General features: G+C 51.8%; 1 protein-coding gene across 1 annotated transcript; it reads right to left on the reverse strand.

Annotated features, from left to right (window-relative positions):
* Positions 1–10694: 10694 nt before the first annotated feature.
* C3G (C3G guanyl-nucleotide exchange factor) lies at positions 10695–18664 on the reverse strand. Its single transcript, XM_029111478.1, has 13 exons — positions 18622–18664; positions 17108–17289; positions 16147–16319; positions 15811–16041; positions 15405–15551; positions 14754–15173; positions 14471–14676; positions 13960–14300; positions 13120–13478; positions 12610–12792; positions 11259–11813; positions 10965–11105; positions 10695–10815 (listed from the first exon to the last, which is right to left on the reverse strand). Exons 1-13 carry the CDS (start codon positions 18662–18664, stop codon positions 10695–10697), a joined length of 3102 nt encoding a protein of 1033 aa, XP_028967311.1.
* Between the last annotated feature and the right edge of the window lie 248 nt (positions 18665–18912).

The raw sequence follows: 18912 nt of genomic DNA on the forward strand, positions 1-18912 counted from the left end.
CCTTGGGAGAGCCTTTCGGATTCTCTCTTATTTCGGGATTCCTGAAATTCCATGGTCCGACGACGTAAAAAGCGTGGACAGCCGGACCGGTATCTCGGCGCTGTTTACGAGCGTTGCTCCGCGCACCCGGCTCTCTCATCAGCATGCAAGAGCGCACGCGCATAACTATTCGTATGGCACCGTAGACAGGCTCGCAGGCGAACAGAGGCGTCTGACGACGAATTGTTCGGCGTGCACGCAAACCTCACTCACCGACGCCTGCGTCTGGCTGTTTTAGGCGATTGTTGTTTCCAGCGGTATTATTCATGGGGGATTCGCTGGATCATAGCAGAAAAACACGCATGTCTTTCCTCGCAGCGGATGCTTTTACGTTTCCGTGTTGGGGTTCCGACCCTGGGCTAACTCCTCTGACAGAGACTAGAACCCAGCCCCGACAAGGAACAGCTTGAGCTCGTTCGATATCCGCAGCCGCTTGGAAGTCTCAATCCTCAGAGGAACTGAGAAACTGTGTCAGGATCTCTTGGAGCCCGTTTCGTCTGTTTTTAATAGTAGGAAAGCGCCGCCGGTGTTATAATGCAGGCTTGCTCAACCGAGAGATCCGGCTTAATATGGATAGACAAGAGTCTGAGAGACAAGGAAAGCGTTGGCAGAGCGTTGGTCTGCCATTCCACGAAGGAAAAATAAGAGCACTTAAGAAGACGCCGGTTCGAGGTGGGGTTTGTTAAAGTTCCGAATGAGCCCCCGGCGTCGGAAGGGAGACTCACTCGAGAGACATTGAGGCAACGGGGAACTCGAGTCGTGAGGACGGAGAGAGTATGGCTAGAAGGAACAAGACAAGCGAGAACATGAGGTAAAAACGGCAGGCACATCAAATTGACCCGGGAGCGGGACATTTCTCTTTTTCTTGTTTCAGGCTCTCAGAGCGATTGCACTTGGAAGTAGTCTATGGGCGCCGAGAGAATGGGAGAGTTCCTCCCGGGGTCGCCGACATTACAGCTCAAAGGTCGCATGACGGGAGCGATCCTCGACTCCACACTTGGGAATACGACGGGATACTCCGTGCACGTAATACTCTGCTGAACTAATCGCAATCTTCTAAAAGCCTGGACGATCACAGATGCAAGTCAACCGCAAGGTTTGGCTTTGCCCGGTCCCTATCGAAGGAGGGCCTGCACGATAAGGACGAGATCGGAAGTCTATCGATTGATTCATGGCGGTCCCCGGAGAAGGAAAAAAGCGGCTCCGCGATCGGATGAGTTGATAGCTTCCTGACCTTAAGAGAGCAACACGCCGCGCCGCCCAAACGAGCACGGTATCCTCTAGAGGGGAGTTCTCGCCGTAACATCGATCGTTGTCTGAGCCAACACAAAAATAGGCATCGAGGAGAAACAAAGTAACTCTCCGAATCAGCACTCTTTCAAGCTCCGCGACAAGCCTCAGCTATATACTCGGGTGTGAAGTGTGAAGCACCGAGTCCTTAACAGTTTTGCGGGCTGCTAAGGAAGTCAGTCGAGCGGGCGCTCTCTCCTGCCGTCCCTGTCTCAGGCCAGCTGGGACAAAGCACCTCAGAGACTTCGTCCGAAATCGCCTTGTCTAAGCGCTTCAGCTAGAAGTGCGATCGACTCCTCACAGCTCGACTGCTGCGGTGTCTGGAGATTATTGTTTGTAGTTTGCATCAGCTCGCACGCTTCGACTACGTAAGTATGTACGCTTTGACCCCGAGGGCGACCTCTATAATTAAATTACCTATTCAAACCCGGCTCATCCGCTCTCTTAGAGAGTGGATTCAGAGTCTCTCGAAATCGAGAATTCGGAAGCCGAGTTCTCCCTCGCCACGGAGATCGGCGACCCCGCGGAGAATCCCATTGCACTGAAATTTCGTATTTTTCCGAAAGGTCGTCAGAAAACCTCTGGAATCCTAGCGCCGTCGAAAGTGGAAAAACGTCATGAGAGAAAGCGGCCCTCTGGGGAAACGGGGACTTGGCGTCTCCGAGGCGAGCGATAGCGAGGAAGTGCCGTGAACGAAGCGACGGCCCAGGGAGGCAACATCGCCAAACGAACGACATTTGCGAAAATGGAATAAAGTTTCCATTGCGACGTGAGCAGCCCCCTCCGCCTCTCTGTCTGCGCCAGGAGCAGCTGGCGACGGCTAACAATGAAATGAAGCCACTTTACTCCGCAACGTTTTTCCTTCTTCTCTTTTTTTGCCTCGCCCTTCTACAAGCATCGTCGGCATAATGTCGTAAAAACGACGGATATATGGTTGCAGATGGATGAACGAATGAATATACGACCAGCCGTTTCATCGAATTCATCAACGAATGAACTGATGGATGTGGGAATGATGGAAAAAGCTGATGCAAAAAGTCCACGCGGAGAACTCCGGGTATTTGTAGCATGTCAGAAGGCCGCTCGGATATGAAGTTCTAACCTCGAGACTATTCGTGAGCTCTCGTACGAATGATCAGGGCGCGTTGACGAGAGAGCCCATGGGACTCGAGATATGCAGGTCGAATAGCGGAAGCCGAGATCTTGTCGCGAAATATGAATTTCAAGAGAAATCCCAATTTCCCCAGGATTGTTCCCGAGCTAGTTCGCGCACACCGATGATCACAGCGGGGCGGTTCCGCTCGGCCGTATCTTCGAGGATCCTGGTCACTTCCAAGCGATGGAGGACAGCTTCCTCGGTCGGACCCGAGTCGGGACAGGAGTTCCGATAGTAAGCCAGACCCCCAAGTCGCCCTCAGGCACCTCTTATGGCCACCTGCCGATTCCGGTCCGCGTCAAAGTCCCATGATAGCCATGAGAAGATCAGATTCCGGGCTCCAACACCAGGGCTATCGCTATCCTGTTCCTCGCTTCCAATGCAGGCCTCATAGAGACCGCCGGCGGCAACAAGTCAATCGGCAAAGCACTGTATTACGGATGTGTTGGTATTTTATTAAACATCGCAGCTTCCCTTGGCTGGCATTGGGACGGAGCCAGGCGAGCCAGTAGGATATCGGTTGCTTGGTCGGAGAGACATGCGGCGCAGCGGAGTCCGTGACGTCGCCCACAAGCTTTGACGCATTACCCGGCGTACACCTGCCACAATGCGTACAGAGCGTTGGTTCGTGCGTGGCCGAGATGTGGCGAACTGGCAGCCGAGTGGACTCGCCTGTATGAAGAGCAAATTACACGAGTCGATTGCAGTCCTTATGGAATATCAGAGCACCTCGAAGCGTACTGCTGCAAAATGTACACCGGCCTTACGACCACAAGCCCACTGTCAGGTGGCTTATTCACAAACAGACGCTCGCCGCGCGGTGTTAGTCGACGGTCACGTTTATACGCAGACTCTACTCCCCTTACATGAGGGAAAATTGAATCCGTGTTCTGAATCGACTGAGGGAAGGCAAGCCGTGAACGAAGAGCAGTCGATGCAGAAAGGCAGACCTTGTCGGGCTCGCTCAGACCGCTCCTTCGCCTTGGTACATGGTAGGCGAGATGTCCGCACTCTTCGGATCATGAGCGAATCTCGCATGCTGTGCGTTCAGCCCATCCTCCTCTACCGAATGGGAGCCGTTCTGGAAGCCTTATTCGCATTCCACACGGCAGCATCGACTTGCTGTTTCGACGAGAACCGGAGTTACTTCCCGCGCGCGGATGAAGTTTGCCAGGGTTATGATCATCACGATAATTATAGCTCGAACGGGCAGCGACGAACGGCTGATCAAGAGGCGTGATAAACAAACGAGTGTCGATTGTAACTATTTATCTTGCTGCCCTCCATTATCTTGGATGTGTTTCCCGTGTCGAGGTTGCCCTAATGAACGCTCGATCTATGCCCGAGGAGATGAGTTCGCAGGCTGATGACCTCCTTTTTCGGTCGAATTCTAGAGGAGAAACACTGGAGGGAAAAGAGAGCAATTGCCCTTCTGTTCCCGGGAAGCCAAGTTTTGCTCCATCGACGAGATCTGCCATCGTGAAGCTGATGATAGAAATCGATTTCGTCCAGAATCGTATTTTATCATAGCTCAGGAGCGGCATTTTCATCAGCCTCACGTTCATTGGGCTTGCTGTCTTGTGGCGCGCACGCGAGCTATTCTGCAGAGCCCTCTGAAATTGCTGGGAATCCGAAAAATAGTCGCTCCGACGAGCTCTAATATTATGCGGAATGGAACGAATCCGCGCTATACGGTACACCGAAACGATGCCCACCAGCGGAGAGCATCATTTCAGTGAAAAGCGTGTCGTTTTTACGCCTACGTTGGGAAACATCGCGGACTTGATGCCCTGGGGATGACCTGGAAAATTTCCGGAGCGACGAAGTCAATGCTCTAATTGGCCTCGTGTAGGTCGTACACGAAAACGAAGCCTCGTTGCTAGTTTCCTAATCAATGGCGCGGCCGAAAGGAGCGAGTTCGAATCGTCGAGAGCGACGAGCGAATGCTTCATCGGGCGCTCCACGCAAACGGCCGAAGACATCAATCGCTCGGCCTGAACGAGCGTTCATTTAATATACGGGCACCAAGGTGACCGGGGACGGAGCCCGAACATTCATTTGGATTTCGTCAGATTCTGAAGCTCCAGATGGGTCTTCGTCTCTGGCAGAGCCACGGACTATCGGGACTTGTTCGGCAAGTATAGATCAAAACGATGTCGCATATCCTAAATTATCTCAACAATGGCGACGCGCCACAGCTTGTTTCAAGAGTACATTCATGGACGATGAGTTCGGTCATGAATGCGATGTATGCGACCGTTTATGATTCGAGCGCGACTCGAAGATGGCATCCCCTCAGATAGCGATGTTTTTGAAAGACGTCTTCCCAGACCAAGAGAGGGCAGACTTCAGATTATGCCCCAATTGTTTCAAGGTTTGTCGAACTAATAAGATTCCCTCCGAGAGTAAGAGCAACGGGCATAAATACCCTGACGGTCCAATGAATCTACCTAATTTCGTCCCAATCACCGAATGACTCATTCCACCCCGTTTTCCTTTCATGGAGATTCGTCGCCTCCGCCATGAAGGCTCTCATGGCATTGTTGGCCAGATGATCAATTTGCCGGTCGAGGTAGATACTATGGTGCGGTGTCTGCCGCGGTCTCTAGATGACGACTACGCGTTCAATGTCAATTATCACTATTTGGATGCAGTGGGAATCACGGTTCAAAACGGATATGGGTGAGGTTTCCACGCCATCCCACCGGTAGTACGTCGGGACTACCTGCTGTTTTTTGAACTATGCAGAGTATCACAGCATCTCCGCTACACCGAAGTTCCCGGGGCCTCCGTGCGCCTCCCTGACAGTGACCCTTCACTTTCACCTCCGTCTAGAGGTCATTTGAAACTTATCCCACACCGCCCTGGCCGAGTAAAGAGAACATCGATATGCACTTTTCCCTTTCAGCGAGAGCCACATGCGCCTAAGCTCAGTCAGACTTTCTTGAAAAGTGAGCTGCTTCCCTCTTGGAAAGTCCCCGGATTTCCCCTCGGAGCTTAAGCTCCTGAGATCCCATGCTGATCCCACCTGTTTCCCGTCTTCCGGGAAAGCTTAATCTTGTCATGCAGCTCCCAGCTCGAGTTCGGGCTCCCCTCATAAATCAGCCCTCCTCCTTCACCTCGGCGCTGGCCCTCGGATTCCTCGAAGGCTTGCAGATTCAATTTGATCGCAGGATCGGAGCGGTCGATTTAAGCAACAATGCCACCATTGAGAAGTTGACGGTCAATCAGATCAAGATCCGTGGTGGGAGACTCTCTTGCGGACACCAGCTTGCCTGTAAGAGAAGTGCATCCCCTTGTGTGCCCTATTTGAGTACGGGGTATTGCTCTTCCGAATTAGACTACGGAACAGATGATGCTTCGTACGGGCATAGATTTGAGGGCCTGAGGAAAATCGGAGGAAGTTCAAGTTCAGTTCAAATGCATCGAGGGGCTCCATTCGTTTGTCTCTCTCTCGGATATTCCCGCCTCGAACCACCAAGAATGTCTGCAGACTTCTTCGCTGGCCTCCTAGACGAGCTTCTCGTTCACTGCCATCGCGGTAGCAGCTGTGCATTCGCGTTGATGCGATCCAGTCGCCTCCCATTCCCTCGCACCTGATGAACTCATCTGTGCTGACACGGCTTTCCGCGTATGTAGGAATTCAGATGCTTGACTAAACGCTGGCGCCAAGGGACGGCTCCGGAACTGTTGCGGCCTTTGCAGCTTGGCAGCGGCGTAACAACGAGCATTCCATGATTGGCGGACTACCTGAACTTCTAATGCGTCTTATATGCTCGGATAGCCTTTCTCACTCGAGGCGCGAACGCTCGTTTAGGAATTCCGCGGACCTACTTGAGTTGAGGCTGAAACTTCTTCAATTATGAGGCTCAGAAGTTCAACTTTTTAATTAGGTGCCGCCCGGGAAGATCGGTAGCCGCGGCTGGTCGCACATCTTGTTTCGGGGCTCTCAGATCGCTTTCCATGCTGCGAGCTCGCGAGGCTCAGAGGAAGGAAGGACCTGTCGGATTCTCGACGAGCAGTAGCCTCCACCGGTGGCGTGCTCAGAAGGGAAGCGGACCCTGGCCTCCTCTCCCCTACTGACAACCTGAGTTTCATATTACCTCGGTCGCGTTTCGGAGTGATATTCATTGGATTGCTCCTGATTCATGAATTTTTCCATCTCGACTCGGGACTGGGCGCGAAAACTCTCAATCAAATCATCATCAATCATCATCATCATGGAACTGTTCGGAAGCGACTCTCGGTAGTCATCGAGCTCCAAGGATTGGGGACAGCGTTGCGAGTGGAAGTCGCGGCCTGGAGCTTTCGTCCTCGGAGCGATTGCCTGGACTCGTCGAGCACCGGGCTCTTCCGGTTGGATTTCTCACTCGCCGGAGAGATGGCCAAGAGCTCACGGCGTCCCGCACCCATTGAGCCTGAGGTGAACTAGCCCACGAGAATCCACTTACTCGCTCACCGAGCTCGCTTCATGGGAGGAAAGCGCCTCTGCGAGGAATGGTCGCCGCCGTTTTGGTTCCAAGGGATCTCTCCGTCGGCGTCGATGAAGTCCGATGCCGGCTACCGGCGAAATTTACTGTTGAGCAGGAGCGATGCCATACTGATATCCCGGCTCTCAGACTCCGGCTCCCTGGCGGAGTTGAAACGCCTCAGCTCGGAAGAGATTGGAATGCCTCGTCAAATGCGGATTTTGGAGTTCTCCACTTCATCGAGTCCTTCGCACCTGCGAACATCGAGAAAAGGGATTGCGGAGCTCACGTTCCGTCCAACCTGATCGCACAGGCCATGGGGAAGTTGGTCGGGAAATCAGACCGCATTACGTGACTCAATGAAAGAACCTTTTGCCTCGATCGGAGCAAGTACGTCCGTCTGTCGGCCGCTTTGTCTCTGTACGTGCACGGATGCCGTTCGTTTGCTTGATACACTGCCAATTATCCGGATTGGGAAGTTCTTCCCTCGACTCCGCGGTCTGTCTCCCTCCCGAGCCGCTGGCTTCAGATTTCTGCTGGGCAAAATCCTCCTCTCGCTAACGAGATGAGTACTGCAATTAATTTGAGAGCGCTCAACGAGTAGGAACAGAAATCTCTTCGAGATTCCTCAGCATGGCACGCCCTAGCGTTTCATGATGCGTTCTGTTGAGGTTCGTACGTCAAGGAAGCGGGCTACAGGCCCGAGTTCGCTACGAGGCGTCCTCGGACACTCAATAAGGTCGCTGAAAGTTTTCGTTTCCCGCATGGGGATAGACACCGTGCACTTTCGGATAGACGAGCTAGCCCGAATATGAATAGGCCGGATTTCCACGTTCTGATTCGTCACGAAATCATCATGGAATGGGTCGTTGATCATCGATCGTTCGACTCCCTCCGTATGCGTCTATGTGATTGTACAACGTGCATGCTCTTGGGCGGTTTATTCTTCTGCCTCCGAGGGATTGCCGTCAGGAGCAGAAGTCTTCCCGACGAAGTACGACGCTCCTCGTGTAGAGGATTATGTCATCGAAACATGGATCAAAATGAACCTGAATGCTTCTTGATTCCACCGATGGGTAAGCGAGGGAAGTTCGGATAATCCATCGAATCTCAGCGTATTTAGAACAGTTCCAAGAAAAAGAAGTACCCATCTTCTTTTATTCAACTCACAATTTATTATTCATCCCGACATCGAGTATGTACATGAACATACAGAGACAATCGTCTACTTTGATACATCGCTGATCAAATTAAGTACAACATCTGCTTCCCCCCCCTCCGTTTTCTGGTATTCTCTCCGACCTTCCCCGATTCGCGAACTCGTTTCGAGTCGAGTCGTTCGTAGTCATACTCCAAGGAAGCTTCCAGCTCTCTCATCAATCAATAATCGCGTGTAGACAAAAATCGACTCTTTCAACGAGGTGGCTCTTCTACCATGGGCCGAAGAATGGATTCCCTTACAAACGAACGCACAAACTTAGAAGTTGACGAAGCTAAAAGCAAAGGCAGAAACATCAAACATCTATCAGAACAAATACGTTCGGATCGTGGATTACCCCGATGGGAGCTGTCCGATCGGCCCCGAACGCAAAAGCGAGTATTCATTTTTATCATTCGGATGATCCAGCTTGCGGGCCGACCCTGTGTTGGGTTCTGGATCGTAAGTGGACTCTTATTCAGTCGGGGAAACTCTGGATATATAAATATATATAGTATATATATATTACTGTCGATGTTCGATTGAATTATACAATAAAAGTCATAAATATATCATCGAATTATTTTCATCGGCTCCATTCACTCCATATTTCTGAGCGAACAGCATGAATGTGATCCTGGCTAAAATCAGGCGTAGCGAATACAAATAGCCTAATCGAATAATCCATCTTACGTCGATCGGCGCGTCTGGCGCCCTGTCTGAGGAAGTTGCTCCGTTATTTCCAGAAACTTCCGCCAAGCGGGATCTATGCCTAATTTTTCCTAGAAGCATTCAGGTCGGAAACGCCGAATATATATTCCCAGCCCTTTGACGGCCAGGTCTCGGGGCATATGCATTTTGGTGGCATTTCTTTGGTGGAGGTTGATATCCTTGAACAGGTGATTTCGCTGTATAAGATGCCGCACGAAGGTTCGCCCGAAAGTCGGTCTTCGCGCGCAGTCGTGATAGCGTGTCTATGTAGACGCTCCGCATGGTACATCGGTGAAAGAAGCACATAGGAGTAAAATTGCACGGCTAACTGCACATAGAGTTTGGGCAAGCGAGTTCGGAAGGTCTTCCTCGGGGATCGCTGTCCGACGCTGCTCTGGAATTCAAGGAGCCTTGTCTATTGAGCCGCTTTCGATATCCACTGTTGTTGAAGGAACTTCGCTGTACATCCCTCGCCGAGCCATCGTGGTCGTTGCAGAAACGTGTTTCGCAAGACAGTCTTCCTCGGTCCCGATTGCTTTTGGTGTATCCGGATCGAAACCGCTGCCGAGTGTTTGAAGATAAAATTATCTGTTCTCAGGAAGCCGTTCCATTCACGAAGAGCACCCTGACCGTTGTGTTGCTCGGGTCGGAATCGTCGGCGGAACTCCAATCGCGAGTTTTTCCAGAGTCGGCCTCTGCAAGCCCCGAGTTTTCCACGTCTTTGGAGACGGGTGCTCTGAGCTGAAGCAGAAGCTCGTGAACTTTCTGGTGCGCGCATTGTCCGTCGGAATCTTTGCCCTGGCCTATCGATGGATCGACAATCGTGGCTCAATCAATGTATCGATAATGACCCCAATGGCCGGATGAGGAGTTCTCCGGGTCCCGCAGCTTGCCGAGAATATCACGATTTACAGCGAGAAGCCTGGCTGTGTCCTACTCGAAGGCCCTTATCTTCTCGAGAGCCTGTAGTGTCTCGCGGACTTCTCGAAGAGAGGATGGCAGGCCTTTAAACTCTGGCCAAATGCTTGGTTGTCGAGCTATTAGGCCTGTCAGGGTTCCGAAAGGAGCCGATTTTATGCCGCTCTGATCTACCGACGGAGAGCTTGCGCTCTTCGGCCAGATTTGATGGATTCCGAGATTACGGAAAAATATGCGCTATTCGGGTCCCCGCATCCAGGCTATCGGCAGAGGCAACGAAGGCCATACTCACGATCGATTTGTGGAACTATCTCGCTTCCAGAAAGTCGGAATTCGAAGCTTTGACACCGCGACGTCTTGTAGTCTTGTGGCGCTCGGGGGCGTATAAAGGATTTTTTTTGGGAGAGGCCAGCAAGGTTTCTGGGAGGGGGGCAGAATCATTATGATGATCCTCATAGACCGCAATGTACGAAGGCGGCGTTTTGAGGGGGGCATGGTCCCCTTGGCCCCTCCCCCCCCCTATATACGCTACTGGTAGCGCTCAAACAGTTTTTCCTCAGATATCACTTCAGTCTAAAAGGATACGACGCAGCCCTGCACGACGGACTTTCTCTTGAAAGCTTGCCCGCAGGAAGTTCCCGACCTCACGTTTGGCCTGCGGCGAAATTTCCTGGCATCACTGCTCTAGCACCTCTTCAAGCTGAGTGCTCCACACTCACGCAGTCAGTCAGTCGGACTCGGTCACCTTCGTTCCCCTCGCGCAAGATGAGTCAAATTCATCCCATTTCCGCTCGCATATAGAAAACAGCGATCGACTTTTCGTTGTTCCATGGAGGGCAGTTCCGATGAAGAGAATATGTCCCGTTCTCGGTATTCGGCTCACAATTGAAGTCTGTAGTTTCACTGGATAGTCTTACTTCTTCCCTCGTGGTTTGATTGTCTCCGAGATCTGCCACATGGCTTCCTCGGACAGGTAGTCTTCGAAATTGTTGAAGAAATCTATGATTTCATCATTGCGACGTATAACGTAGGGCCTGCAATGGGAACGCATGCCGAAATGAGTTCATGGCAAAATCCTCGAACCTTCGTCGGAGGTCGCTCAGAAACCCTCCGAGTGATCGATCTGAGCCGAGATTAGCCGAGTTCACACTCTCAGTTCGGGGTCAGTATCCGCTGCACTCACTTTTTCTTGAACTTTCGCATCGGTTCAAGGATGTTATACTGTTGCCAGCACTTGAAGAAATTGATTATTTGGGCGCCGTTGTGTTCGATGTAGTCAGTGTTGCCTACGTGCACGAAAGTCAAATCCTGTAGGATCAGACCACTGAAATGTTGGAATACGGTGTTAGGTCGCGCCGTTTCCCGCTTCCCGGAGATGGAAAGAGATTTCGTTAAGACAGAGTCGGCAAAAAACAGTTTCTGGACCGGGATCGGAGTCAGGCTTTACGAAGGGCTTGGAAGAAAAATCAAATCTTACATGTAGGGTATGCAGGGTGGCTGAGTCTCAGCCACGGCCTGTCGATAGGCTCTGAATGAAGAGCTGCTATCAATAAGAACGGAGAACTCCCTCAGCCCCTCGACTATGGCCCTCTGCCAGTCTAGTCTTCGTAACGGGGCCGAATCCAACGCAGACAGCAGAGCCAAGTAGGAGTTGAAATTGTTCAGCCGACGGAGGGCCTTCATCATTTTCAGGAACTTGATCACGCAACGTTCCCGTTCCCTTTGATCGGGCTGTTGAAGTACGCAGCTTCTGGCCCAATAGCTCATATTGTTGAATCTCTCGGTGAAGCGAGTGAGGTTGGGGCTGAACTCTTCCTTCTGCTCTTTGGCCCAGATCAGGACCTCGGGTATGTCAATTTTTTGAAACAGTTCGTTATCAAGTAAGGTCATTTGCTGCGCCAACGCTTCTGACTTGAACGACAACAGCGTATTCCCGCGGGACAGGGACACGCTTCTGAGGTTCGCGTACAGCACGCATTCCTGAGCACGTTGACGAGACATATGCTTCTCCACGACCTTCTGCCGTAAAGCTCTGCAAGGAGAAATCCCCTCGTCATACTTTATCCGTCGGGAACGAACGCTCAATCGCTTATGCATGATCTGGCAATTCATGCCCGATTCAAATGGTTGCATCACATCGACTGCGACAATAACCTAGAACGTCCCCTACGTGATGTCATAACACGGGACATAAGGGTTCTACGACCCAGTCGATAGGCTTACTTAGTCACCGCGGATTTGTGGAGCTAAACCAAGTACCGGCGCGAGAGTGGTTGGCCACATCGTCATCGCCTTTCACAATCGGAATGAAGCCCCGATTCGGCTCCGCTGAAGCTTTGCGGTGCAAGACAGAAACTATCGATAATAATGGCGACTCGGCAAGGAGAGCTCTTTTCTTTTCCCCAATAGAGGATTCCGAGACGAAAACAGATAGCTTCGAATGTTTCCCCGCGAAAAAAAAATCGAATGTACTCACAGCACCCTGCAATGACTAAGGGGAAGGATTCACGTGTTATGTACTTGTCTGACTGATTGTGAGTGAGGATATCTGAACGGAATTTGACGGAGATGATATTTGCGACGGAGCGCGATCCATCAAACTTCTAGCGGAGGAATTCAGCCGTCACGAAGCGGAGACACCAGAGGCGCGACTGACTTTTCGGCTAATCCGCGCTGGGACTCCATTCTCAGGCGTCGTTCTTCGTCGTCATCATCTCAAGCCTCCGTCTCAGCCCATTTCGCTCGCTGCCCGAGCCGTCGAGCGAGCCTAATCCGTGGACATGAGAAGATGAACGTGTGGTAAGGTTTGCAAATAAAAAGACTCTCACCTTGCCAGACTAAGGTCTCCTCTTTGTAACAACCGGTGGGTGAACCGCGTGAGAATGAGTAACAGTTCGTCGGTGGCGTCCGAAAGGCAGAGATCGTCCACAACTCGAACCAAGAGACTGAACGAGTTGCGGGCATACTTCAAACGCACCGCGTCCGTGCTGAACTGGATCAGGCAGTTATACCTGTGAACGGTAAATAAACCCGTTTGACCGTCTCCTATCGTACGGAGCAATGAGCGACGACGCTGATTTCTTAGAGCCCGTGGTTTCAAGCTTTTTTGATTAATTCTATTAATTAATATCAATCATGGATCAATATTCTCTTTCCATTCTTTCTTTTTAATTTTTCCCCTCGTTGGAAGAGAAGGAGGAGAATGGGAAGAAAAATTGAGAAGAAAAAACATTTATTATAATAATTGATAACTGGAAAAAACATGATAAGTGTTCGAAACCCCAGGTCCTACTGCTTCCGAAAAAATCGCAGAGAAAGCTTCGACTTGACCCACTCACCTCGCAATGAGCTTCTCGACCAAAGTCTGGGCAGGAATGAACGATCGATACGTCGTGAGGAAGGTTTCTTGAACAACGAAATCTCGACCTTTGTCGTCAGTTGTCTTGGTCGCGTACACGAGAAGGGCGTCCGGGGGACCGCCTTTGAGTCCGCGCAAGACGTCGTCTTTGCCGTCAGAAAACACGAGAAACGGTTCCACTTCGATGCATTCGACTATGTCGACGGCAGCGGTCGACATCGATTCCTGCAAAGTGGCTATACTGGAAGGCGGAGTGTTCTCCTTGGATGCCGGTAGGCTGTCAACAACGCCGCTGTCTTCCTCGCGAATCGATTCCACCGCTTCAGTTGAGTCCAACACCTGTTGAGCGCACAAAGCGATTGAGAAGCAGTTGGACGCGAACGTCGCGCATGCGCTCGGCAGAAAAGCGATGAAGCTCAACAACTCGCAGAATTTGAAAGTTTGTCGAACAGCTGTGCGCCGATGATGCCAGCGCGTGTCGAGCATCGAAAGTCGCTCCCGTACGTATCGACCGAGCGTCGAATTGACTGAGAGCCGTCGTGGGCGGCTGCGACAATCCAGGCAACCTTCTCGCCGGTCGCGCCTGATTGAACAATGTCGTCCGAAACGAAATTTGGCTCAGGTAAATGAGGATCGTATTACCATGATGGCAGGTCGCGAGAGCGAGCCGTCGAGCTGAGCACTGTTTTGAGGGAGCTTTGACGGGTTTCGATTGCACCAAGAATACCGCCGAGTCACCGATTCGAACGACCGAGCTTAACAAGTCGTCGATTTCTCGATCGATAGTAGTCTATTGTTATTGATTTTCGCGCGATTGAACAGCCGGGCGGGCGGGCGGACGGACGGACGGGTTAGCGAGCGAACTTACAGGACTGTTGAGGGGCGTCTGGATGGTATTTGGAATGCTCGCAATTTCCTCTATGGTAAGACTCTGCTGGAGCTGTGGTACCGGAGTCGATGTTCCAGTCGGCCTTTCGCGTTCTCTTCTCTTCGGGGGCAAAGCTGGAGGCTGATCTCCATAGAATTCTGACGACGGCGGGTCGTCCCACGACATTGTGAGCTGAGCAACCCGCGAAATTACGTGTTTACCCGCAGGAACGACCAGCGAAGAGCCTTCCGAGGGCAACGGGATCGGACCAAATGTTTGCATGTAGGCCTCGACTGTGGATTGAGGGTAAGAATCGTCAGTGTGTGTCAGTCCCGCCGCCTCGGGGACAATTCGTCGTTCGGGAGAATCGATCGTGAAGCATCGGCCGAGGTCCATGATCAGGTCTTCGACGTGACCGGATTAAATCTAAAGACTTTCCCCGAATCATCGCGGCGCAACTCACTTGTTCTCCGTTTTGGCGGGAGGGGTGGCGGGACTTCATCCCGAAACTCGATATCCTGGAGCTTGCTGACGATTTCGTCAGCTATTTCCGCGGGGAGCATTGGAAGCACATTATCGTATTGGGATGGAACTCTGGGCAACCGTTCGCCCGGCGGACGGCGCTGCTTGGCCGGTAGGGCCGGGGGAACGTCTTCTAATTGGTCTTCCCTGCGAGAGACACTTCCCAGTTTAGCATTCGCCTCTGGAAAAAATTATGCTCGACATGTGCTGGCTCATTCCCTCACCTTCTGTAAGCAGAGACGGATTTCTTGGTGTGCGTCTGACCGTTTTGCACCGTGGTCACAGTGGAGTACGAGGCTCCGCTTTCGTTCAGCTCATGGGATATGAGATGCTCTATCGAGTCGCTGCGACACATCTTCGTTGTGGTGGAGGTCTTCTTGACCATCGTAGTTTGGACGGAGCTGAACGAAAAGCTCAGACTCGGGTTCGAAGCTTCAGCGAAACTTCCAGGTAAACTATTATTCCAAATATCGTCTTCCGAATGATCGATGCAATCTACGCTCGATGCCCTCGACTGTGATAACGGTGACGACAACGGAGACAACCAGTCTCCCAGAGAGGATGAGAACGACGGAGCTTCCAGGAAAGCTTTCGTGGTTGATCGTTTCTTTGGCGGTAGCGGAGGCGCGTCGATTGAGTCCAGTCTGCGGATGGATTAGTATCGGGTCAGAGTGGAGACGGCTCATACACAGAAGGGCAGTGCTATGAGCTCGGGAGAGATACGTAGCCTAGAAACGTCTAAACCCATCCGCAGATCAGGAGGCTATTCGTGGCGGACGTGCGGGTAGAATATTTATTAGGTGAAAATTCCTCCGCACTATATGAACGTTCAAAGCAGAAAACGACGAGCCACATTCAGAGCAGCTCCAACTCACGAGGAAAATGGCAAGGGGGGCTTCGGAGGTGGCGTCAGGATATCGTCGGTCGACGACGACATGCCATGGCCAGGAGTAGCGGAGAGGAGTTCTCGTTCGCGTGGAGTCAATGGAATGTCCGGTAGGGAATTCACGGAAATGTTGGCACTGAAATATTTTCAAGTGTTCATACTTCGACGAAAAGTCACGCTGTCGGACGATTCATCCCAGAGATGGACTGCTACCATGCCCCCGTGATTTTTTTTTCACTCTCGCACAGCGAATGCCGAGAGCCCACGATGGGACACGGTTTCCGGATCGAGCGGGCCCGCCTAGCCTGGGATAATTGCCAATCATTGCCAATCATTTGCCGTATGTCTTGCAGGTTTGATGAATCCGCCACGTCAGTTCGTTTGGAATTATTTACCATTCGCTCTTGCTATGACTCAATCCGTTAGCTGTGTTGGGTCTCTTTCGGGTGAGGTTATCTTTATCGTAGTAATCGACTAGAGCCTGCAGCGCTTCCTGTAGAGACGAAAGTATTCTCTGAGCTCCCTCCACGCAAGCGTCCTCGCGACGCAACATCACATTATCGGACCACTCCAGGAGTTCCGATAGACACGCATGAACTTTATTCGTGCGTGACTGTAGCACCGTACTGGAAATAGAAGTCCATGTTACAGGAGGACTGTATTCATGCCCCGAGAGCCTCCCGATCTCCGAGAGATCTCGGTCATGCTCGGGCCTTATTGAAATATCTCACCTATCGTCGTTGGTGAAGTTCTTCTTGAGTAAGGTGAGCAGGTGTATAACTGTCTCGAGTACAACCGAAGCACTTCCGGACACCATGTCAAGGATGTTTTTGGAGACACAGTCCTTGAAGTAGCCGCAAGCATTCTGGACGTCACGCAGGTTCCGCGAAATCGACTGCGCTTCCTTAAACGACAATAGTCGAAGTCAAACCTTTATGTGAATGACTCGAACGATCGACTCAAAGACCGCGTTACACTCCCGTGATCCAACAACTCTCCAACTATTATCGATACCTCGAGCGTAATTTGATGGAATAGCTGATGATATACTGACTCGATCGAACGACTAGCTATCGGTCTCTTCCGGCTAGCGAGCGATGTCGCCGAAATTCATCCTCCGGACTGACAATCAGTCGAGCGACGTCCCTCGAATCATTTATACCTAGATTATTCTCTAGTCTTTCGACGAAGCGCCACCCGATCTGCGCGAGACGAATGACAAAAATATTCAAACACCCGCTCTGGAATAATGACACACTCGGCGGATAAGTCTGCGTGACCTCATGAACGAAAACAAATTCACGGAGGAGGGAGACCCACGAACTGTCGTCGACTCTATGATTGAATGTTTGCCCGCGCTCGTACTTTTCTATTTACGTTCACCCTACTCTGAACAGTTGTATTCTGACTGATAGCCATGATTACGGAAGACTACCAACCGAGCCATTGAACGGGAACGTCCAGCGCGCCATCGATCAAGCCGGACAAGGTCGTCTCTCGAATGAGCGACAAAAGCCGCTCATGCATGATTGTACGTGAATTCAAATTTTCATTCGGTAATAAGTAGTATTGCGGGGATTATCGCTAGCCACAGCGGGGTTAAATCCGGCAGGATCCATCAGATAAAAGGCAGCCATGCGAAGATAGTTGTGACCATATGAAGTAAAGAGTAGAGTGATCCGTGAAGCTTACCCTTTGAGACGCGTCGATCGGATGTTCGTCGAGCGAGGTGCTGAGGAGTTCTTTCGAATTGATTCCGTTCTTGCCTCCATAGCCTGGCCGGAGATTGCCCGGACGTAGCTGGTTGATCCTTCCAACAAGTTCTTGCTTGAAGGACCTTGCTCTACGGGCCAGACGACCTCCGCCCTTCCAAGCTGCAATTTCGATGGGATTGCTTCAATTGAGTGCCTCGCTCTTCTCACCCTGTCCACCCCGATCTCCTATTCAACAGCCCGATTGCTTCGAACGGGGAAACCCGGCTTTGGCTGTCGCTCCTCTGCTATCGAATCGAGTGGTCTCGCCCCCCCCCTCCCTCCCCTTCCAGCTTTTCCCGCTCTGGAAGCCCCATGCTGCCACCGATCCGGTTTTATTCGCCGGAGACGATGCTTCCCGGTGCTGCTGAGTCGAAGGTCGAGCAGAATCATTGAAAGTGGTACAATGTCTCCGTTGTCTGTGATGCAATCCGATCTCAACAGATCGCCCATTGAGGAAAGCCCGCCGCTCGTCGCCGTGCGAACGAAGGAATTCGTGATGACGACGTCGTCGACGACAGCAGCATCATCTGACAGCGAAACGAAAAGCAGCGAATGAATCAGCGTAAGACTCAAAACGACTTTCGAAATCCTGACGTGGTCACGGCATCGTCGGGCACGCGGTTTCAGCCATGACTTCTTATCCTGGGTTCGAATCTGGCAGTATCAGAGGGGTCCGAGGTATGTGCTGCCTCCCGTGGTCCGCGTGGGACCGATTTTTTGCCCCGACGGACGAGATAAAATTACAGCACAGAGAGGACCAATGAGGGAGATTCAATGTCCATTCTACGCCCAAGGTCAGCGAAGACAACGAGCACCTTCGGACAGAAACCGAATCGTTCACAAAGACCCTGTTGAGCCGGGCGACTCACAAGACATGATACGGCTCTGTCGGTGACACAAATAATAATAGAAAAAGAACACCTTGAGCACATGTGTCCCTCGTGGAAGCACGATCCATAGAAGCCGATCAGCTGAGCGAGCTCGAAAATCTTCGTCTCAGTGACAGTGGTGATTCGATCCTCGAGAAGAATTGCCCTCGTGAAGCTCGGAAGCATCGAGGTGGCCTGGAAAAGGCGCGGTCGGACTCCGCGTGGACTTCCGGAAAAGCTTTTTTTCCTTCGGCACCCCCGGCAGGACACCCGGAACCCCAGACGTTTTCGAAACTTCACCGAACACTCACTCCACTGGCTGACACCCATCGATGTCGGGACATCGAAGACGACCCACTTTCAAAGGTTAACCGAACGATGTACGATTCGATCAGCCGGTCCGTCTGCCTACGACACTGTCCGGCGACAGTAGACACTGTACGAATGATTCGAGCGTCAACTCCGGAAGATTATAATAATACGGGTCGCTCTCTCACCGCAGATGATAAACTCGACGGGCAGCGTTCGATCCAATCGCGCCCGTTTTGTCACCGATGCCCAGTGCCGTTTGCGCTACGCTTACCTGTGAGCTTGGAACTAGGTGTGTCCGAATTTTTCTTGGGCATGTTCTAGCCCTCACTTTCGGCTAACATTCTAGCCGGGATCTTACAACGACTCGGTACATCCATAGCCTTCACTGCGTGGTTGGGGTGCGCGTTGACGTTCCATGTCGGTCCATTGTTGTTGTCGTCCTGAGATTCAGTGCGGCCGCCGCTGCTGCTGCCGACGTCTGTAGACTTTCGTCCGAGAGCGCACCACACACACCTCGCTCCGCCGGCTAGATGCCCTCGGCGTCCATTTCGCTCATGCTCAT

Source organism: Galendromus occidentalis, unplaced genomic scaffold (assembly GCF_000255335.2).
Source record: "Galendromus occidentalis unplaced genomic scaffold, Mocc_1.1 scf7180000077442, whole genome shotgun sequence".
Classification (NCBI taxonomy): Eukaryota; Metazoa; Arthropoda; class Arachnida; order Mesostigmata; family Phytoseiidae; genus Galendromus; species Galendromus occidentalis.